Source organism: Ceratocystis lukuohia (assembly GCF_044167205.1).
Source record: "Ceratocystis lukuohia strain C4212 chromosome Unknown Supercontig2_pilon, whole genome shotgun sequence".
Taxonomy (NCBI): domain Eukaryota; kingdom Fungi; phylum Ascomycota; class Sordariomycetes; order Microascales; family Ceratocystidaceae; genus Ceratocystis; species Ceratocystis lukuohia.
In genome coordinates, this window is record NW_027263521.1 from 310,159 (window position 1) to 331,903 (window position 21,745).

General features: G+C 50.7%; 7 protein-coding genes across 7 annotated transcripts; 4 read left to right on the forward strand and 3 right to left on the reverse strand.

Moving 5' to 3' along the window:
* Positions 1-305: 305 nt before the first annotated feature.
* HOO65_020087 (putative signal peptidase complex subunit 3) lies at positions 306-1,128 on the reverse strand (the record flags this gene model as incomplete). Its single annotated transcript, XM_071007007.1, has 3 exons — positions 306-540; positions 609-905; positions 986-1,128. The coding sequence occupies 3 exons, from the start codon at positions 1,126-1,128 to the stop codon at positions 306-308; spliced, it is 675 nt and encodes a 224-aa protein (XP_070860725.1).
* Positions 1,129-1,793: 665 nt separating this feature from the next.
* On the reverse strand, positions 1,794-6,421 carry HOO65_020088 (putative glycoside hydrolase family 2 protein; the record flags this gene model as incomplete). The annotated part of the gene is made up of 9 exons (XM_071006279.1): positions 1,794-1,874; positions 2,302-3,204; positions 3,249-4,096; positions 4,220-4,328; positions 4,385-4,744; positions 5,149-5,204; positions 5,281-5,938; positions 6,046-6,175; positions 6,294-6,421. 9 exons carry the CDS (start codon positions 6,419-6,421, stop codon positions 1,794-1,796), a joined length of 3,273 nt encoding a protein of 1,090 aa, XP_070860726.1.
* A 1,128-nt stretch (positions 6,422-7,549) lies between these two features.
* On the forward strand, positions 7,550-8,692 carry HOO65_020089 (3-hydroxyacyl-CoA dehydrogenase type-2; the record flags this gene model as incomplete). The annotated part of the gene is made up of 4 exons (XM_071006868.1): positions 7,550-7,587; positions 7,647-7,905; positions 7,991-8,478; positions 8,587-8,692. The coding sequence occupies 4 exons, from the start codon at positions 7,550-7,552 to the stop codon at positions 8,690-8,692; spliced, it is 891 nt and encodes a 296-aa protein (XP_070860727.1).
* Positions 8,693-8,762: 70 nt separating this feature from the next.
* HOO65_020090 (uncharacterized protein) lies at positions 8,763-10,337 on the forward strand (the record flags this gene model as incomplete). The annotated part of the gene is made up of 1 exon (XM_070999987.1): positions 8,763-10,337. The coding sequence occupies one exon, from the start codon at positions 8,763-8,765 to the stop codon at positions 10,335-10,337; it is 1,575 nt and encodes a 524-aa protein (XP_070860728.1).
* A 2,423-nt stretch (positions 10,338-12,760) lies between these two features.
* HOO65_020091 (uncharacterized protein) lies at positions 12,761-13,042 on the reverse strand (the record flags this gene model as incomplete). The annotated part of the gene is made up of 1 exon (XM_070999988.1): positions 12,761-13,042. The coding sequence occupies one exon, from the start codon at positions 13,040-13,042 to the stop codon at positions 12,761-12,763; it is 282 nt and encodes a 93-aa protein (XP_070860729.1).
* Positions 13,043-13,872: 830 nt separating this feature from the next.
* On the forward strand, positions 13,873-14,358 carry HOO65_020092 (uncharacterized protein; the record flags this gene model as incomplete). Its single annotated transcript, XM_070999989.1, has 1 exon — positions 13,873-14,358. One exon carries the CDS (start codon positions 13,873-13,875, stop codon positions 14,356-14,358), a length of 486 nt encoding a protein of 161 aa, XP_070860730.1.
* Positions 14,359-17,233: 2,875 nt separating this feature from the next.
* On the forward strand, positions 17,234-19,463 carry HOO65_020093 (Forkhead box protein K2; the record flags this gene model as incomplete). Its single annotated transcript, XM_071006531.1, has 2 exons — positions 17,234-18,454; positions 18,549-19,463. The coding sequence occupies 2 exons, from the start codon at positions 17,234-17,236 to the stop codon at positions 19,461-19,463; spliced, it is 2,136 nt and encodes a 711-aa protein (XP_070860731.1).
* Between the last annotated feature and the right edge of the window lie 2,282 nt (positions 19,464-21,745).

Here is a 21,745-nt window from a genome sequence, read left to right on the forward strand (position 1 = left end):
CATTTACGTGGGTTAGGCGATCATATGGGCGGATAGCATGAATAGCGTTTAAACAAGACTTGATGACTTTTATGCAATAGAGTGCTGGGGGAAAGATACGTGTAGTATTTGTAACAGATGTATAATGTGTGTTGAACCCAGATGCAAGCGATATTTCAAGCAGTCAGAAGCCTAGACTAGGCCTAGACATGGCTATGAAAATTAGACCAACGCAGTACTCCGTGTACCCATAAACCAGTCAAGGGCTTATTTATTTCATAGAAGAACAACAGAAAAACAATGTATATAGAGAGCGAGGCCCCCGCTTACGACTTCTGGCTGGGCTTGGCCTTGATGGCCGGCAAGTTGAATGACTTGCTTTCGCCCTTGTCGATGCGCTTCCAGATGAGAATGTTGCGGTACATATCCCAAGTCAGCAGACCAACCCATGGCTGGACGTTATAGTGTACCTTGAGGCGCACATCCGGCGTCTTGGCGAGGGTGCCGGAAGGGTGGGTAATCTGGTATTTGGGACGCTGGTTCTCGATGTGTAGCTTGCCACTAAGAGTTGGTGATAAAAGAGCGTTAGCGTCAAGACATGTGATTGCAGCTGATTGAAGGAAGCTTACCGGCTAGGATCAATGGTTTTGCCAGCCGCGCTGCGGCGCAGCTTCTTCATGGTTGCAGGACCAAAGTTGGCTAGGAAATCCGAGCTGGGCGCTGTGATGATTTGGTCCCAGATGACGGCTGAGCTGTGACCTGCTGGCGTGTTCTTGGTAGCCGGTGTGTCCCACTCGGCCGTGACATACACAAAGACCTGCTTCGTGTTCCAGGTAAAGAGCGAAGAGAAGTCGGCATCGAGCGAGAAACGAATCGAGGCTAGGTCTGTCTTCTTGGTCGAGTGGTAGTGGGCGCGTCCACTGATACTAAAGATGGGGGGAACAAGAGAGGGGATGTTAGAACGCTGGACAGAAAATGTGGAAAAACTAAGCGTATGTATACGTACACTTTCAGATCTTTGGGAGCGATGCTAGCCGTAGGCTCGCGCGGGACACAGATATCAGATAGGGCAACGAGTGTAGCTACTGTGAAGAGAACAGTCGTAAAAAAGCCAAAAGCGCTTTGGAAGCGCGTGACGATATTATACATGGCGACTTTTTGCTCTGGCTGTAGAGTTCGATGCAAAAAAGGAACGTAAGGTAGCAGGAGAAGAATGGAACAGGAGCCTCGGTAGGTTGTTCGAGATTGCCAAGGGGAGCTTGTTGGGAAGCTTGAAGACGAACAGGCCAGCAGCGTATAAGCGAAGTGAAGTTGTGGAATCCGGACTGGTGATGCAATAGGTGGCAGCTGGTAGAACCTCGGCAGATCTATGACAGTATGTACGGCAGAAGATGAACACTCCGAGGTTTTTATGAATGAGTTCTTATGGTATTAACTTGGATTCTACGATAATGCATATGATATAGCCCCAATTGGTATATTCGAGGTCAATCTGCCATTCAAGACATCGTCTTGTTGCTGTTCATCAACCCGCAGCATTGATTACTAAGCAACAGCCACCCCACTATAATCGCAAGTTTAAGAAGAGCAGAAAAATTTGGCTGGTCTGCTACCAACTCTCACCTTCTTTCATACTGCACCCCAACTTTCGCAGCCATGAATTGATGGCAATGCGGTCTTCTTGCTACATAGTTTTTTCAGACTCTCTAGAAGTGTCTGCTCTATTGCGCGTTGACATCAAAGCTTAACCTTGAAACGTGTTATCCAGGTAGGTTTGACTCTACGTGCATGCAAACCAAACATACTCAAAAGCCCTAGTGCTTGTCCATTGCAGCTATAATCTTCTGGTCACCCGGCTCTGCTACACGCTCCATGGGTTCTTCGGACTCTTCATCCTGTCCTGGCGTTTTGTCAGGCTGTCTGGGGAGGGCTGCTGATTACCAAGCTGCAAGAATAGAACCCGTGCCCTTCGGGGCACTGGGCCATCATAGTCCATGCCGGTCTTATCTTTTTTCCTACACCGGCGAGGCTCCAGGAGCTCCGACAATCTTTCTAGTGTGCATGCTATTTGTGTTAACTTATTTCCAATATACATCATTCTTTGCGACATTGTTTTATTTGGCTCTACATGTGCATGTCTCATCTCGCTTTACATCATTTCATGCCGAGATATCTGGCGGTGATGATCGTCGAGGCTGTTGCACCATGTAAACCTAGCACCACCTTTTCATCTGGCACTACATCGATACAGTTGTCTTCGAAAACAACCCCTTCGTCCTCGCACTCTAATGTCACCCCTTTTACTGGGACATCTGCACTCACCACTACACTCTTGTAGTCTGCACTCAGAGTCACACACAGATCTTTAGGCTGTTGCAGGTGCAGATACTTGAGCGGCTCTGGCCAGTTGATATGACGCGCAACCCTTTTGCCATCTTGCTGCAAATACACTGCGACTATTGTGGAGTTTGCATCTTCAGACTCTTGCACCTCAATGTCCAGGGCTAGAAGCTCCGTAGACCTGTTCTCGCGCAGCACCATCGATCCGATTCTGACTGGCTTGAACAATTCCGCCCCGGTCTCAACATGGATGCCCTTGACTTCCAAGTCAACCTCGGCGCGTTCTAGGGCCAAGTTGCAAGCCCACACTTGGACTTTCCGATTTTGCTCCCCTTCTTTGCGAAATGCACCAACACTTAATGCCGCCATCTCACGTTTGATAGCATAGTACGCCAGCTTGGGCCGCAAATAGTAGTCGCAAATGCTCCACGATGTGACAGGCCAACAATCGTTCAGCTGCCAAACTAGCGCTCCCGCGCAGTACTCTTTTCCTGGACCTTGCCACTGTCGCTTGAATAGCCGGTAGGCATATGACAGGCACTCGGCTTGCATGAGTTGTGTTGCGTAGACATAAGCCTCAAGTGGGTCAAGCGCATATCTCAAATTCTCAACAAGGTATAGTGCTAGGCGGCGTTCATGGCCAGTTGCTTTGTTGTGAAAGTCTAGAGTTGAAGACTGCGCATAGCGATCAGGGTCGTCTTTGCCCCTTGGTAGGAAGCTGTCGATTGTTTTGGTGGATGGGAATGCTTCCATGCCAAACTCGGAGACAAAGCGCCCCGCAAGCTTATCAAAGTTCTGGTATCGCTCCTGCGTTCCGTGCCATACGTTCCACTGATGAATATCACCCGACAGTCGAATCGCCACTGCTTTTACCGCCCCCATGGGCTGCCAAAGTGATAGGCGGTTTGTGGTATGAGCTCTGCGCAAACACGGGGTAGAAGATGTTCGTATATGTAACGGGCAGGGAAATCAGTTTTAAGCCAGGACTGGGGGTCTTTGTTGTCAGGGTCATATGTCAACCCTTCGCTTTCTTGATATTGATAGTCTTCGTTGTTGCCGGCCCAAACTACAATGCTGGGGTGATGACGGAGACGAATGACGTTTGCGCGTGCCTCACTTTCAACAGATTTGAGCATCTCAGGGCTTGCTGGATAGTTGCCGCAGGCAAACATGAAGTCTTGCCAAACCAAGATGCCTAGCTCATCACATGCATCGTAGAATGTGTCATTCTCATAGACACCACCTCCCCAGACTCTCACCATGACCTGGTTCCCGTCTCGCAGCAGCTTCATCCACGCATGGTACTTGTTGCTGTTCAGACGTGGCAGGAAACTATCGGCTGGGATCCAGTTACTGCCCCCACAAAAGACGGGGATTCCATTCACGCGGAAGAAGAAGCTGGTTCCTTGCTGACCTTGCAAGCTTTCTTGGTTCAGCTCAACTTTGCGCAAGCCAATGCGCTTTTCCTGGCGGTCGTAAATGTGGCCTTTATCGTCCATTACCAAAACAGTAACGGTGTAAAGTGGCTGGGGGCCATATTTTGCGGGATACCATAGCCGTGGATGGGGGAGCTCGAAGTGTGCGGAGTCGCCGTGAGATACAACTTTTGTTTGATGATAATCGTCTAGAGCAAGAGTCACATGTACGGAAGTTTGAGATAGAACCGAGCCAACTCCCTTGGTTTCCGTTGCGATATTAACACTAGCCGAGATTGGCGTTAGATTGATGTTGATCTGGGCGGAGAGATCGGTGATGTACACATGTCCAACATGCAGTTCTACAGGTCTCCACAGACCACATGTCATTAACATTGGGCCCCAGTCCCAGCCCTTATCCAATGTCAGTCAGTACATATTACTTGCAGGAAGGTAGAGCGTCACTTGTCACCTCCTATACTCACCCAATGATACTGTGCCTTGCGCACCGCCAACCTCGAATTCTCGCCGTTCCAGCAGCCCCATTTGTGTTGTGGCTGGCGCAACACTCGTGCGCGCCCTACAAGCAACGCACTTTCGAATTTGATGACAAGCTCATTCTCCTTGTCCCAAAGCAGGTGTTGACTCACGCAGATGCGATGCGGGACGAACATGTTATCGGCCTGTAGGATTTCAATCCCATTTAGAGACACGCTGGCTACCGTGTCAAGTCCATGGAAGAGTAAGTCTGCGCATACAGCCGCATCAGCTGTAGCATCGCCCATAGGACCCAATCCAGGACGGTCTTTATCTCCCGGTAAATCAAACGTTTTGCGATATATCCAGCTGGTCTCTCCCACCCATTGCACCAAGGACTCATTCTTCGAAGTGAAGGGGTCGGAAATCAACCCGTGATGCAGCAAGTCAAGGTGGATGTTAGTAGGGAACTGAGCTACCGGCAGCCAGTCGGGGGCGACGTCAGGGTGGCGGCATGGGGATGCATCTTGTCCCTGTTTAAAAGTCCAGTGGGAATCAAGCCGGATTCTGCGCGTGAGACAACGTTGAGGGTCTATTCTCTGCGTCATAATATCAATATCAAACAACTCACAAAAGGCTATTCAAGTTGGGGATTGGAGTAATACTGTAAGATGGCAAGATTAGAAAGTCTTTAGGCTATGATGAGCATGCAATGCAACGTCTTGTTAGGGTTAGGAATTATACATCTTACGTGACGTTTCACGGCGCTTAGAAGACGTAAGGACAAAGCATAAAAAAGCAAAAGATAATAGGTGATGGGAAGAAAGCGTGCAATAAGAAAGACTGGCTAGCTTTGAAAGAATTAAACAGGCAACATGAAACTCTAGGAACAGTACAAAAAGAAAAGAAAAAGGAGAAAACGTCTCTTCTAACTCACCTTGAAATGTAGGTTGTCCATCCCCTCTACACCTCTAGCAGCAGTTCCCCCCTCGTCTTCGCCCGTTCGTTAACGTAAACACCTCTTCCCATTCTCTTAGGCCGCCTGTTCTCCTCCGCTGTCTACGCATACTTGCCGAGCCATCGTCTACAGTGACCCCATTCAGCGAGTTCTTGACACTTGCACCATCACCCCGTATGCTGGCGGCGCTGTATCCATACCCGTCGCCGTATTGGATACCACTTAGCGGATCGTCTGGGTCGATGTCGCCAATCTCGATCTTGGTTACAATCATGCGTGCCAGTCGCTCAAAGACCTCGTCGACCTGATCGCCGCTGAGTGCCGAGGCTTCCATGACCACGGGAACACCGACCTGCGAAGCCCAGCGGTTGGCAACAGCAGTGGAGACTTCGCGGCCTTCAGGCGCAACTGTGGCACGCAATGTAGAGGCTTGGGCCGCCATTGAAGCTGAGCCTGAGGATGTAATCGTGGACGTCGAGTACGAAGGGTAATCGCCGGCCTGCATGGTGGATGTTGAGGCATAGCTACTGGGCACGGTTGAGGATGGCGCACCAGTATCGGGCATCTCTGTAGCCAAGTCGAGTTTGTTGCCGACGAGCAGCAGGCTCAATTGTGGAGAGGCTAAAGCACGCGCATCGTTGAGGAACGGTTGGAGGGCGTTGAAGGAGACGTGCGATGTGAGGTCGTATACGAGAATAGCGCCAGCTGCACCACGATAGTAGGAGCGCGAAACAGAGCGGAAGCGTTCAGTACCAGCTGTGTCCCAAAGCTAAAAAAAAATACAGGGGAAAAGAACGGGGATCGGGGTTAGCAACGGCGAGGGCGGGGGCGAAGGCAAACGGGAGAAAACTCGCAAGCCAAAGATGGCAAACTCACCTGTAGTTTTATGCGCTTGCGCCGCGAGCCTGACCCAACCTTGATAATTTTGCTTGCAAATTCAACGCCAATCGTTTGTGAAGATAGAACGCGCCACTCATTCTTGACAAAGCGGTGCAACAGACACGATCTATGGGAGGCAGATTGCGTCAGTACTTTATATCACATCTCGTTGTACAGTTATACGCGATGTCGCATGCCACAAATTAGGAGGTGCTGAGAGAAGAAAAGGTGTTTAGGGCGCTTACTTTCCAGTGCCGCTAGGTCCAAGGAGAATGATCTTAGCTAGGTAGTCGTACATGCTGCCGAGCTCTTGTTCCCGGACAGTGCCGACACTGTCATCACTTGCGCCGGACGAGCGCCGCGGTCTCGTCATGGCTTACTGTTGCTATACGTAGTGCGGTTCAAACAATATGGGCTCTTTGTGTGCTCTTTGTGTGTGTGTGAAAAAGAGGAAAGCCACAAGTACGGCAACAATTGGGAGCGAACGGGGGGGGGGGGGGGATTCTCTTCCTGAAGTTGGCGTGAAGCGCAAAGAGGGGATGAGCAAGACTTTAAAAGATGAGGAACAATACAAGAAAATAAATTCAAGAATAAAATGCGATTTAAAAAAGAGAATAAATTCATAGGCTCATTAAAAAAAGAGCGAATAAACATCAACAAACCGACATGGAAAACAAAGGAGGGATCAAAAGACAACGAGGCTCGGCTTCAGCGCCAAATTAGAGCACAAAGGCAGAGAGAACTAGCGCCCGGGCTAGCCAGAGCTGGGAGCTATGGGCTTTGTTTGATCTGGAGAAACAAGGAGAAATAAAGTGACAAAAAAAGACACAAGAGATGGACATGAAGTTTACTGTACTGCGACTTTGTTGAGGAGCATCAAGAACTCTGCTTGTGATAAGCACCTTGGATTTGTTCTATTGTGTGCGATGTGTTTGCAGGGTAGACTGTAAAGCGGGGTATCCAGCCAAGCTGGAATATGCCAGACAGCTGTCTTAGCCAGCTAGTCAGCTGCCAGTAGACCCTTCTCTCCTCAGCTTTGATGTCGTCATTTCGTCTATATGCTGGCTGGCGCATAGACCACACCAAGATAGAAACAGGAGCTTCAATTCGTGTAACTTGGTTGTTGGTAAACAAATGAAAAGAAAAAGAACTACCATCTCAAAAGTTCGAAAGACAATATTGCCTACTTGCTATGCACAATCACGTGGTTTCTTCTATTGACGAAGCCCCCACGCAACTAATGACTGTACTTATGTATTACACAGGCTCAATGTATCTTTTGGCTAACCCTAGTTGATACCTATCATCCGATTTCCGTGTCGTGCCTCGGTTAAACAGAGTGCTGCTTCGTCGTCAGGAGTGAACCTCCAATCTCCAATTCCACGTTGGGCTAGGACTCTCCAAATAAAAGGCAAAAGAGCGCAAGAGTCAGAGGACGAAATGCTTTAGCTCTGCAATCTCGACACCGGCTCCAACACCAAAACTTGTTAAGAAAGTTATTATGAAAGTCGACGGCCGCACCTTTGTCATTTCCGGCGGGTAAGTTAGCTTTTACCTGTAAAGACCAGTGCTACTAATAGTAACAACAAAAACAACAGAGCTTCAGGCCTTGGGCATGCCTGCGCACAGGACCTTATTGCCCATGGTGCCAATGTAGCTGTCCTAGACTTCAATGAGAAGCTTGGGGAGAAGGTGGTGAAAGAGCTAGGCGACGACAAAGCTCGTTTCTTCCCTTGCAATGTACGCGAAACAGAATCCATTGCGGGTGCTGTGAGGGGTACGCTTGACTGGGTCAGCAGGACAGGAAAGCCACTTGGCGGAGTTATACCTGCTGCTGGCGTTGGCTTCCCTGGGCTGGTGAGTACATACAGCACGGCACGTAATGCGTGAATGCTACATCACTGCCCCGCCCAGAAAAGCGATGCTGGACTAACAACTGTAGATGATTGACCGCCATGGGTCGCCCCTAGATATGAGCAACCCCGAGGTGGTCATCGGCGTCAACCTCCTCGGTACTATCGACCTCATCCGGCAATTCCTGCCCGCCATGTCAAAGACTACCCCCGAAGGCGCCGACAAAGAGCGCGGTGTGATTGTCATGATTGCCTCTGTAGCAGCTTATGAAGGCCAGAGAGGCCAGGTAGCCTACGCAGCAAGCAAGGGCGGCGTCGCAGCTATGACGCTTCCTATGGCACGCGATCTCTCGCAGTGGGGTATCCGTGTAGTTTCTGTTGCGCCGGGAGTTTTCACCACGGCCATGACGGCAGGGATGACTGACCGTGTGCGAATGAGCATAGAAAAGTCGATGGAGTTTCCCCAGAGAGCGGGCGTTCCCAAGGAACTGGCAGCTTTAGTGAGGCACATTGTTGAAAATGTGATGCTCAACGGAGAGGTAATCAGGCTCGATGGGGGTTCGCGGATGCCAAGCAAGTTATGAAAGCGGAACTAGTACCATAAACAATACAGTTGTCTATCAAATTTAGAAAGTTATCTAGTGACGAAAAAAGCGAGGTGTTAGACGTACTGAATGTGGGGCAGATCTGACAAGGCTGAACTTGAACTAGGCAAGCAACCCCCTGGTGCTCTCAGCCTTGTCGCATTTGATACTTTCCATACGCTCGTCTCCAACGTTATTGAGGATTAACCTTTTTGAGTTTTGATTTTGATTAGGCCATTTACTAAGCCCTATTTCGTGGATCTATTGTTAAAACACCATGAATCCCGACAGAGCAGCTATGATTTCCAGTCGGCCTAGTGCCCGTGACGAGGACGGCGATCGCGACGACCGGGGCTCCAATAGACGACCTAACCGGATTACAAATTACAGCAGTCGCGATGCTCGTCGAGAAAACCGCCCGAATGACCGTCAAGATCGCCATGGTCGAGACCGCCGAGATCGAGATCGCGACTTCACAGCCCCGCGTCACGACCGCAACAATCGCGTATCCAAGCCATCGTCGTCAACATCTTCTCGCAATCCAACGCCGCAACATACACGCTATCTGACTCAAGACGAGCAGTCGCAGCAGTACGTTGCTGATGAAGACAAATTTGTCTTGCAGCAGGCCAAGAAAAAGGCAGATATTCGCGTGCGTGAGAACCGCGCAACGCCTATTGACAACCTAGCTTTTCCGCTGCGCTATATTGAGCCGGCGCGTGATGACTTTGATTTTGACGAGGGCGATGTCGATATTGATGTGCCCGAGGCCCACGCTGTGTTGGCTCGTGCAAGCCCGGCACAGCTTCGTGAGCTGAAGGAGGAGATCTCGTCGTATCGGACTTTAGAGACAAACGCTGTGAGCCGAGAGTATTGGGTAGCCCTTTATGGGCTGTGTGTCGACCGGCTAGCAAGCACCGGCTCTGACAGCCGCGTTGTAGAATCCGTCAAGGCTGATATTGACAAGATCCTTAGTCCTAAGACATTTGACCAGCTCGAGGCGCTGGAGAAGCAGATCCGCGCGAAGCTGGATAGCGACGACGACATTGATGTGGATTACTGGGAGCAGCTGCTTAAAAGTCTTTTAGTGTGGAAGTCGAGAGCCAAACTCAGCAAGATTACGACGGCCATAAGGGAAGCAAGAGCGGAGGCGCTCAAAGAACGAGACCCCGAAAAGGCAAAAGCCCTGGAAGCGGGACTAGACCTCTCCGCGGTACCTGCCCCCCTACCCTCGAACAAGCCGGCTGAGCGGACATCTGCTCCACTGTCTGCTCCGAAGCCCTCATCATCCACCGATGCCCCGCCGCCTGGCACTGCGCGCTTTGCTCAGACGGGGCCTGAAGACTTCTCATCAGCCACCAAGGCGCTATACGATCGCGAAGTAGCACGCGGCATTCGCGATGACGAGGAGATCTTTAGCACCGAGGAAGCCGTGCCTGATAGTGCTGGTGGCGCCATGCCGCCAATCTGGGCTAACAAATATCGCCCGCGAAAGCCGCGCTACTTCAACCGTGTTCAGATGGGCTACGAGTGGAACAAGTACAACCAAACGCACTACGATCATGACAACCCGCCGCCAAAGGTTGTGCAGGGCTACAAGTTCAACATCTTCTACCCAGATCTGATTGACAAAACTAAGGCCCCGACCTTCAAGATCATCCGTGAGAATGGGCGGCGTCGTGGTGAATCGTCTACGTCAACTATGCCTGGCGAGAACGACACATGCCTAATCCGCTTTATAGCGGGGCCGCCTTACGAAGATATTGCGTTCCGCATCGTCGATCGCGAGTGGGACTATAGCTCGAAGAGAGAGCGGGGGTTCAAGAGCAGCTTTGATAATGTGAGTCCCTAGCCTCGCCGCTAGCCCTTCCTCCTTTTTGGTTTCTCTTAAAAGCTCTTTTACACGGGACGTTTTTTTATTTTTATTTTCGTTTCGGCCTCCCGAGCTTGTCTCTATGCTTCCGTTTGTCGGAATATATTTGTACCCTTTCCGTCAAGCCGTGTGATTGTTATCTTCCCTGTTTAAAGCCTTCCATGAGTTTGCCGATAGCTGTTTGAGAGAAAGCCATGGATCGGCCCGCTATCTGCCCATCCTCTGTTTCTTTGCTAGATATTGCCCCATACTAACCGCTTCCTCTTTTCTCATTAGGGCATTCTTCAACTGCACTTCCAGTTTAAGCGTGTAAGTCTCTAGCCCTTCCACCAGCCTGCTTCGGCACATTTGATGCTAACATTGATGCTTAGATTTTCTACCGCAAATAAACTGCCCTTGCTGTTTGCACAGTGAACTATACTATATGCTTGGTTCTGCAGCGTTTAACGAGACAAAGCAATGTTAAGCTGCTCGGCTGGTAATGAACAAATTACTAGTTATAACCGACACTAGGAAGAATAGAAGTGATAAGCCATGGGACCAGAAAGAGATTTGACGACGGACGGAAAGAATCAGAGCAATGATATCATATTTACACACCCTTAATGACACATGAGCTGCCCCCTCCCTCCTGTGGGTGGCCTGACCACTATGTCCAACATGGAAGGCCAAAAGAAGTTCCAGTATGTGCCGTCTTGTGATTACAGCAGCTGATTATAGCAGTCAGAGAGAAAAGCGGTGAAACTTGGCATTAGCAAGAGATTGAGCGAGAGGTGAATAAGAAGATGAGAACGACAAAGGTACTAGCCCAGCTGGCTGGCCGCTCTTGAGCGAAGGGTTACTCAGAAGCCGCGGTGATAGTGGGAGGAGGATCTAGAGAGTCAGACGACGATGCGACAAAGGTCAAGCGCTGTGAAATTGAAAAACCGGTCTGAGCCCTGAGGAAGACTGGATAAATGACATGCATCTCTAGACCAAGCGCTCACCATGGTCTATAGGCAGGATAGTCTTGTGCTGCCCTCTCACTCCCCTACTCCTTTCTGCTGGCCAGGTTTCAAAGGCATCCTTTGTGTCTCCTTATTCGCAGGCCCCGCGAGACTTCTTTATTGCCTAGTCTCGCACTAGGCCAGGCCTCCCTCCACATAATGTAGCTATCCGTGGAAGGAAACCGATTAAAGTGGCGATAAAAGACAGGACTCCGCTCGTCTTGCTGCTGCCACCAAACGGCGGTGACTCGTATAAGTCACCGCTTCTAGGGTCTATCTAGGGTTGTAGGGTATTATGTTGACCCTAAGAGAACCCTAGTGCACCTGGACCTACTGTTCAAGCCTAGCAACACATTTGTGTTGCCTCTTTTCGCTCGGCCAAGGCTAGCTACACAGACATACATGAAAGCACGACATTCTGGAGATGACCGAAGAGACTTACATTCTGTTAGAAGGAGAAAAAAAAAAACGAGGCTCTTGTAGGCGGTGGAAAGAAGCAGGCTGACTGGCATAGCCGAGCTCTCTGCTCTACCTCTCTATAGCGCCGAAAGCTCTGGGTTGCTGCCCATTGCATCGTGCAAGTAGCTAAGTCTCGTTTACGCTGCAGAGAGCCGTTAAGGCTGACTTTGTTTCTCTTGCTCTAGTCTATCTCTCTCATCTCTCACTTCCTGCTGCTTTAATTTCCAAGTTCTGGCGAATTCCAATATGGCATCTCTCCCCCGCTAGCCGGCGGTATCAGCAAAAAGCGGGGAAGAGAAGCAAACAAATATAGAGAAGAGGGGTAGTAGATAGAAGAGTCAGAGTCAGAGGAGGGAAGAGAGGGGGAAACAATGGGGGAAGGGAAAAAGAGCCACGTGTGGCAGAGAGGAAGGCTACAGCAGCGTGTGAGGAATCATTGAGTGACGATTGCTCATTAGCGGCGGGGGGCGGTGTAGAGAAAAAAAGAATCTGCGGGCTCCCGTTGGAGAGGGGTGAGCAGAAGAGTAGGGATAGAAGGAGGGGAAAGATGCAGAAACTTGAGGCATGCAATGGAACATGAGGGAAAGAGGGGAAAGATGATAGAGAGAGGGGGGAGAGAGGGGAGAGGGGGGAGAGAGGGGAGAGAGGGAAGAGAGGAGATGGAGAGGGAGAAACAAGATCTGTTTGTTTCTTCTCCCCCCCCCCCCCCCACCCCCTTCGCTGTCAAAGGGGGGGGGGGGGGGCTTGGGGGGGGGGGGGGGGGTTGAGTTGGCCGCCCCGGCAGCCGGAAGGGAGATCTAGATGAAAACCAGGAGGGAGTTTGACAGGGCTTGGAGAGGTCTTGGGAAGAAGCCGGGCCGAAGAAGGAAGACCTTTCCAAAAGGGGAAAGCCAGACGGAGAGATCCACAGTGTTCCTTCGTCCCTCAGTGCTTCTTCCATCTGTTCCTTGGTTCTGCTCAGCCGCGGTCTCCTATACGTACGCCCTTGATATTCTTCTTTTTCTTCTTCTTCTTCTTCTTCTTCTTCTTCTTCTTCTTCTTCTCTCCCATCTTGCCCATTCGTGCGTAACATGGGGCTCCGTGATGCAGGCTGTCATTCACAGCCTCCTTCTCTCTCTTTCTCTGCACCCCCTTTCCAGAATCACTCCCAGACTTCTCTATGAAGATACAAGAGTGTGCACAAGCAGCGAGTTGGGAGTTGAGGCGTGCAAGTGAGGATGTGTCACAGCAAGTTCTCATGGTGCGCGCTTTGGTTCTGCTATTGTTGCTTCTTGGAGCTGGACGGGCCTTTTTGACTTTTGTTCTTGGGGTTCTTTAGCTTCCTCTTTTGAGTTGACGTTACGCCGCAGGTATGGTTGTGGCCATTTTTGACTGGACGAAGGAGGAGGGACAGGAAGTGTGAGGGTGGGAATATTGGGACAAGTGCGAGTGTGGGAATTTCATCTTAAAGGGGTTTAATGTAGATAGAATGCGTGCGTATACAGATATAGTGTAGCCACTGTTCCCACACCGTGCTTGTGTACGCTTGTGCAACAACAGGTTTGACTAACATACAGCTCTGTGCTGGTTGCCTATTTACTTTTGCTAACGCAATTCTTTCTTGGCTTGCCGGCGGCTCTTCTTGTCCAGGTGAGGCACCCACCAGCAAAGCAAAAGCGAAGGCACAAATCTAGGCACAAAATGCGGGAAATAATCCAGAGATAGTCTCCCGTCTGTGTAACCATAGCCGAATCTATGCTGTGTCTAAACGCCTCACCTTCTTTTGCCTTTCTCCCGTGCCGATGTCTTTCTCTTTTTGTTCTTCTCTCCCTCCTCCCCTTCCTCTTCCTTTCTAGTACGTACTTCCTTTGTCTCATCAGGGAACAAAACAAGCCGCGACTAACCCTAGTCCGTGCTGCTGCCAAAGCGCCGATCCCGATCCGGTGCGGGCAGCCGGTACCGAGCCGTGTCTTCTAAATGAAAATGACAAAGAAGGCATGTGAGGAAGAAAAGGAAGGGGAAATGTTGGGCAAAAGTAGGGAAATAGAGAGAAAGGATGTACAGACTCTGTCTTTGTGGCTCGCTCACACATGGCATCTGAGTCGTGGGGATTCCGTTCCTTTGGCTTGCTTCTCCTTCTGTCCCCTGATTTGCTTGCTCTGCTTGCTGTCTTCAATGCCGAAATCCGGGTGTCTGTCTTTCCCAAAGTTTGCGCTTCCCGTCTTCGACTTCCTGTTCTGTCAGTTGTTCATCTGTCTGGCAGGGGCAGCAGGGGAGGGGTTGCTTGCTGGCAAATCAAACACGCAACAGCCAGAAGCAGAGAAGCAGAGGAGCAGAGAAGCAGAGGAGCAGAGAAGCAGAGGAGCAGAGAAGCAGAGAGGCGAGGAAGCAGGGAAGCAAGGACGCAGGGAAGCAGGGAAGCAGGGAAGCAACGACGCAAGGAAGCAGGGAAGCAACGACGCAAGGAAGCAAAGAAGCGCAAACAGAAGCAGATCAGAGAGGCAATCAGAAACAGAGACAAACTTCAGGGCAAAGCCCAGAATTCACAAGGCAAAAGTCGAAAGGCGAAAGAGTGAAGAGCAAAAGACGCCATATGCAGGTTTCAGTGTCTCGATCGGGCACGGACATGGAAGTCTTCCTGAAGCATAAAGGGGTAGTAGCAGGAAGAGAATCTCGGTAGCACGATGGATGGATGGAAATAAGAAGAAAACTAGATAAAAATGAAAATGAAAGCAAGGACGCGGCGGCGAAGCACGGCGAAGCACGATGTGTGTGTGGAAGGGGGGCATTGACGTGGTTGACAGGGGAGAAGATAGGGTTAGGGCTGGGTTGTCGCTAACGGAACTAGCTAACCGCAAAGACCCTGGCGTTGCATTACAAGGGCCAATAGACTACACATGGACTACACAATTGCGTACTGCTTCCTGGATACAGTAGCAGTGCACTGTCGTATGACACGCACTCTTAACACGCAGCCTCTTGTTTTACCTGGCTACCTAGCTGGCTTTCGGTCCCAAAGTTCGCAGCCGTTGATGCTGCTGTTCCTGACAGGTTAGGTGAGGATTTTTTTCCCCTTTCTTCAAGGGACATAGGCTACGGCAGATATAGAGTAGAAGCAACAAGGTTACCGGGGGGGGGGGGGAGGAGGGGGAGGAGGGAGGAGGGACAGGGGACGAAAACAGAGATTGAGAGATTGAGAGATTGAGAGAGAGAGAGAGAAACTGGAGAGAGCAAGGCCAAAGAGGAAGGGAGAGTTTGGCTTAGGCCAGAGTCGCAGTGGCTCAGGTACGATATGTAGGAGCTGGGACATGTCTGGTGTCTGTGCATAACCTAACTACGAACATTGCTTAACCTGGAGCACAAGAAAATTTCTGGATGTCTATGTTATGCATGTAAGCGGGGCAGCGGCGGTTTAATCTGGATATACAGATAAGAGGACAGAGCCCGCCTAGCTGCATGTCTCTCTCATTAACACGAGACCCCGATAAGAGCAAGCAGGCGACTGTCACTTTTTTTTTTTTTTTTTTTTTTCTTTTTTTTTCTTTTTTTTTTTCGGCTTGACAAGTCGAGCGTGACGGCAAAGAGAAAAAACAAAGCATTAATAGGGCGGCAATAAAATGCGGGCTTTTAATCGAAGGGGCGGCTCCGCCAGAACAGGGCTTAGTCTGGGGGGATTCTCTTGCTATGTGGCTTTGGCCCTGAAAGGAAACGAAACAAGTTGTGCTAGAGGGCATCTTTGTTCCCTTTTCCTTCTGTTAGTGCAGACCAAGAGGGGAGCAAACATTACGTATGGTGGGACGAAAATAGATGGTAGCTAGAGGGAGGCAGGAGAGCGACGCAGAGTGTCAGAAAGTCTCGCTGCCGTGTTAGATGTCTAGATGTACGTAGGCCAAAGATAACGGCTGGGCGCTAGCAAGAGGGGGGGGGGGATAGGACAGAAGGGGCGAGAGAGAGAGAGAGAGAAAGAGGCAGAGAGAGCAGAGAGAGCAGAGAGAGCAGAGAGAGCAGAGAGAGCAGACAGAGCAGACAGAGCAGACAGCAGATGTGTGTGTGCGTGTGCGAGTGTGTCTGAGCTGGGCGTGTGAGCAGAGAGGACGAGCAGGCAGAGAGGACGAGCAGGCAGAGAGCGAGGGCCCTGCCTGCCTACCAAATTTCATGCTGTCATGCCTGTGTCATTCCAGCCAAGATTGGGGATGAGAAGAAGAACTGGAAGGGCAAAAGAAGAAATGGAGATAATAAAAGGACCTAGAGAAAAGAAAGAAAGACACAGACACAGACACTCACACGGACAAAGGCCCGTCAAGATGAATTCTTGCGTGCGGATGAGACACAAAAGAACGAGAACAGACCAAAAGAGGTAATATTGAGGTATTGAGCATAGAATAAAAAGATGAGATCTTTTGAAGATGGGCGTGGATTTACCGTGAATTTACAATGAATTTATGGTTTTTTCTTTCTTTTTTTTCTTTTTCTTTTCTTTTTTTTTCTTTTTTTTTCTTTTTTCCCTTTTTTTTCCCTTTTTTTTCTGCCTTTTTTCGTCCTTTTTTTTCTCGCCGTCTCTTTTGGTCTTGTCTAGTTCTAGAATCGGAGGGGGCTCAGTTTATGAATACACACACCGTCTGAGGGTTATTATCGTTCTTTGCCATCGTGCCCTGTTTCTGTTCCTCCTTTCGTCTTGACGCACGCTAAGCTTTCTATCTCCCCATCTCCCTGCCCAGCAGCCACAGCCATAGTCATATACCGATGCCTGGGCATACAGATAGATATACACTAGCACTTACACCAGCTAGCCATTGCTTGTCCTTCCTCGCTCCCCTCTGCTCCTAATCTCTAATCTCTCTATACACGATCTTGCTCTCTTCCCTTTGCTCTCTTCCCTTTGCCTTGCCCCCCCCCCCCCCCCCCCCCCCACTACATACTCTGTGTGTGAACAGCCGAGCCAGAACGTGTTTGCCGTCTCGCCGCTTTCTCCGTCTCTATCCCTCCACTCACGTCCAATACAACTTCGCTTTCCTTTCCATGCTCCTCTCTCTTTTTTACTATTCCTACCCTTTTATGGCCTCGCTTTCCTATTCCATCTTCCGCTCCTCGCTTGTCACTGGCTACTAGCCTTTTGTCTCGTGCAAACATTCAACAAAACTTTGGGATCAAAGCCTCCTCTGCCGCTTAGCTCTGTGTCCTCCCTCCTGACCCTTCCACCTTGCCTCTACCACAGTCTCCGCCTTGGCCGTTCCTTCTCTCTTCTTCTTCTTCTTCTTCTTCTTCTTCCTTTTCTTCCTCTTCACCTCTTTTCTCGTCTCCCGGACCTGATATAGATAGAGAGAGCCCGCCGGCACATTGTTTCCCTTTTTTGTTTTCTGTTCATCATCTTCTCTTTCCACCCATCCTTCCAATTCTCCTACTATACCTCACCTCTATCCCTCCTCTTTGTCACTCCTCTCTTACCCAACAATGGACCACTACAGCTCTTTGTACTCCATTCCCTATTCCTCTGCACTGCCGTCAGTCGAGTCAGTCGTCACATCAACTTTGCCATCGCCTAATATGAATCTTTACCCACGGTCTCTTCCGGGTGAGCTTCACCACAGCCCCCTATCTTCATCAGCACCAACCGCCGTAGACTCTGCGTCTTGTTCTTCTGTTGCCTCTACTTCGTCTTCTTCTCCGCCTCCCCTGGCTCTTCCAGCTTCTTCCGCGAGCTGTACTCAGGTCTCTCTTTCCCACCAGGCACAAAGCTCTGCTGTGGTCTCGTCCTCTTCTGCCCTTGACTCTTCTCCCTCATCGCTCTCATCGTCGACATCCTTGTCTTCATCATCATCATCATCATTATCATCATCTTCATCGTCGTCGTCATCCTCCTCCTCGTCCTCCTCTACTAGCGAGCCTACTATCTCGCTACCCAGTCAGCCACCACGTTCCTTGGCTGGAGTCACCGGATGCGCCGATCTTGGTTCCACCATTGGATCCACCACTGGCTCTAGCAGTCTCGACTCTCTGCTGCACCGGGCCGCCAACTCCGTGTCTAGCACTTCCAGCCTGTGGCCTGTGCCGTCCCTTCGTGACGACTACGACAACGAGCACTACTCATTTGGCCCGTCTATTGGAGGCTCTCCAGCCTTTTCCACTCTCCATCAACATCACCAGAACCACCAGAACCAGTATCATCACCACCACCACCACAGCTCCTCTATCTCCACTGACCCCACATCGCCGTCATCGTCGTCTGTCGCCATGTCTTCTACTGCTTCTGCCATGAGCATGCCATCCTCCCGTATTGCCTCCTCTCTTTCAGACTATGCCTCTGCCGCAGCCCAGCCCCGCTACCCCGGAAGCATCTACCAGTCGCCTGTAACGGCGTCTTCAGTTCATAGATCGCCCTTGGCTTCTAGCCCACTTGGCCCTAGCAGCACCCACCAAATTAGCACCTATGATGACGAAGAGGGGCTTATGAGCCTAGAGAGTCACCACAGCGAGGCGGCCAAGACCCAGGATGGGCCTGAGAAGGTCGAAGAGCCATATGCACAGCTGATCTACCGCGCCTTCATGAGCGTGGCTGACCACGCCTTAACTCTGCAGGAGATCTACCAGTGGTTTCGCGAGAACACCGACAAGCCGCGCAGTGGCGGCAAGGGCTGGCAAAACAGCATCCGGCACAACCTCAGTATGAATGGCGTAAGTACTAGTCGGCCTTTATTGAAAGGCCCCCCCCCCCTCTTTTTCTCGCTCTGGGAATGCTCACTAACCATGCCCCTTCTTCTCCCATTAGGCCTTTGTTAAGCGGGACCGCAAACCCAGCTCCGCCAATCTCTACCCCCCTGGTGCATACCCCCCTGCATCCAACGACTCCAAGAAATCAACCGTCTGGGTTCTTGAGCCCTGGGCTGCTGAAAAGGGCGTTCAGAGCACTACCCGCTACCGCAAAGATAACTCTGTGCGCCGGGCTATCTCCTCTTCGGGCCTCTCATCCTCCTCGGCCATTGCGGCCGCTACTGCCGCCGCCCTTGGCGGCTACCACTCGTCTTCCTCATCATCCCGCCCGCGGGGGTTGTCCTCCTCCCACACTACGATTTCCAGCCGGGCGCTCAGTGGCCGCAAGGGCGGCTGCGCCACGAGCAACAATGCGCGCGTGCGCAAGCGTGAGGGCTATGCCCTGAATAGTGGCCTTGGACGCTATTACTCGGGCGCACACGGCCATGCACACCATGGCTCGGCATCCCTGCACTACTCTGGATCTGGGTCTGGAGCTGCATACGGGAGTAGCGCAGGATACCCTTTCTACCATGCACCTGCATCGGCCTCATCCTCGGCATCCGAAGTTGTCTCTTCTACAGCAGTGTACGATCCTCTACGGCCAGGCGGATATGCGGCTTCAAATACCGTGCAGCAGCACCATGCGCACAGCTTTAGCCAGGGCCAAAGCCAACAAGGCGAGCAGCAGAGCCAGCACGGGAGCCAGTCGAGCCTGATGCCGTCACCAATGCAGATGCCAGGCTTAGCTGCCATGACGCTTCCCTATGCGCCGTTTCATACCTCCACAGCACCCGGGCCAAGCAATTCTCTGGGGCCCTCAGCAGGCGTGGGGGCTTCTGGCGGACCGTCCAATGGTGGATTCGAGTATGTGGGAGGGGATTATTCGTCTAGTTGTGACTTTGGGGGCCATGGGACGGCGACTTATTATTAAAGGGCGTGATGGGATGTCAACATGGGTTATGATGTCTATGAAAGGCTATGGGCTTTCTTTTGTTTTGTCTCCTTTGCTTTCTTTTCTCTGCTTCCTCTTCCTACGTCCATTCCTTTTGTCTATCTTTCCTTACTCTTGTGTTTTCCCTTCATCTTCTTCGCCTCGCCTTCTCCCCTCTCTACTTTGCCTTTGCTGTTTTTCTGGGTTCTTTTGTTCAACGACATGGCTTTTTTTGCTCTCGGATGTGTTTAGGAATATCTGTTATACCCGTCTATCTAGTTATCATTTCTTTTGCTGGTGTTTGCTTTCACTCTGTTATTTCCGATTATCTTCTCCCACTTATCTGTCTCCCGCTCGCTCGACACTGGCCTCTATTGTTTAACCCAGCTGCCACAGCTCGCCAGCTTGTCTTGACGTTTCCATGCTTCTGTACTTAGAGTTCGTGCAACTGATGCCAAAACATCTTGTTTTCTCGCTTGGCTTTTACTCGTAATCTGCTGTCTCCCGCCTTGCAGTTCCTGAGTTAGTCTGCTTGCGTGGCCCTTCTATTCTATTGTCTTTCTGAGTTTTGGTGAGGCGCCCTGCGTCACGAGTCTGAGTGGCTTGAAGCTGAGGTGTATCATGGCCCTTATGTTAGCGGTTGATGTAACACAAGCAAGGTGTTGATTACGCGTTAGTGTCTTTTTACTTTTTAGTGTCTGTCATATTTTAGTGGGACTCTTGTAGCTTTACAGGGCTCGTTAGGGGACGTAGGCGCTGCTTTAGGGACTCTCGAGGGAGTCCTAGCGGTTTTACAGGGCTTGCTCTATGGACTTTAGCGGGTAGCCAGTAAACACAACTAAACTTATAGGGCCTGTCCCATTGCTGTGCTTTATACAACGACTTAGCACCTGTGCATTATAGTTGTCTAGAGCATCACCTATTTATTGTAGCCTCAGCTTCCCAGCAATCCCGTTTTCTTGACTTGTCATAGCTCAAAGAAAGAATAATACTCTCGGGATAATAATTCAAGTAAGATAATAACCTAATAATCCATCGGCTAAGGCGGAGACGGACGGTCGGTCGGAAGCAAAGCAACGCCCCGACCTTCATACAGCTACTCTCTCGCCTCCACTATCCAACGTCTACACTGCTTCTGTGCTTACATTGTGCTGACGGCATTAGCATGTGGTTAGTTTCCTTGCTCTCCCTTCTTCGACACCCTGTCGTCACTCGGCCTTGACCCCCTGTCTGTCGCCGTTCTAGATCTCGTCTAACAGCCATCCATCCATCCATCCATCCATCCACCACCAACTATCCAATAGGCTCTGCCCCACCAAGACCTACTACGTAGTAGTTATTCAACAAAGCCCTTGTAAGTGAACAAGAACAATATGTACCGAGTCATCTAGAGTAGAGGGGATAGGGGGCCCCAGCTACGAGCACTCGCTACCCCTCCTAAACCCTGTAGCATGCCAGAGGAAGACGAACAACGAACAGGGAGCAGACAGAATACGAGGGGAGCCAGCGACAATAATACACGAGCACATGTAATCCCTCACATGCTTAATATTCAATATTGCTGGAATCCATGGGCAGGCATCCTCCCCCGGCGGTATTCCTGTCAAAAATAAAAAAGCAACAGTACCACTGGAAATCACACGTCAAGCGGACACGCGACATTTAACAGGAGGCAGGCTGTTGTTGTTGGCCAATCTATTTGCCTTGGGCTCAACCATGCCCTCCCTCCCTTGTGGGTGACAGTACGCATCTGTATCCATACATTCGCCTGCCAACACTTGCCTAGAAATGCTTGGGTTCACGTACTGCTGGACCTGTAGCTGCTTTCTCAATATCCTCGCGCTAGAAGCCGCAATTCTCCCAGCACGACTGCAGATCGCTCTTTGACTCGGGCCTGCAGTCCATATAGACTTATTTCCACGAGCCCGCCCTTGGTCCTGCGCTGCTAGCACCTCTAAGGATAGGGTCATGGCATGGACGTCCCCCTGGGAAAGAGGCAAACGTGCGCGATTAATCGCAAACAGAATGGGCGAGCATAGAGAAGAGGAAGGGAGGGAGAGCAGAGGATAATGGACAGGTAGAGAGACACAGACACCACAGACACCCACCAACGATATCCACCCCCATGTACTTGTCCATATAGAAAGGGGCGAATATAGGCGAGCAACCACACACACACACGCGCACATGCACTCACAAATGTGTACATGGAAGTAACAAATCAACATGCTTCAATACATATGCATGTAAGCCATGTATGGCCCTATCCATAAAAGCCCGGG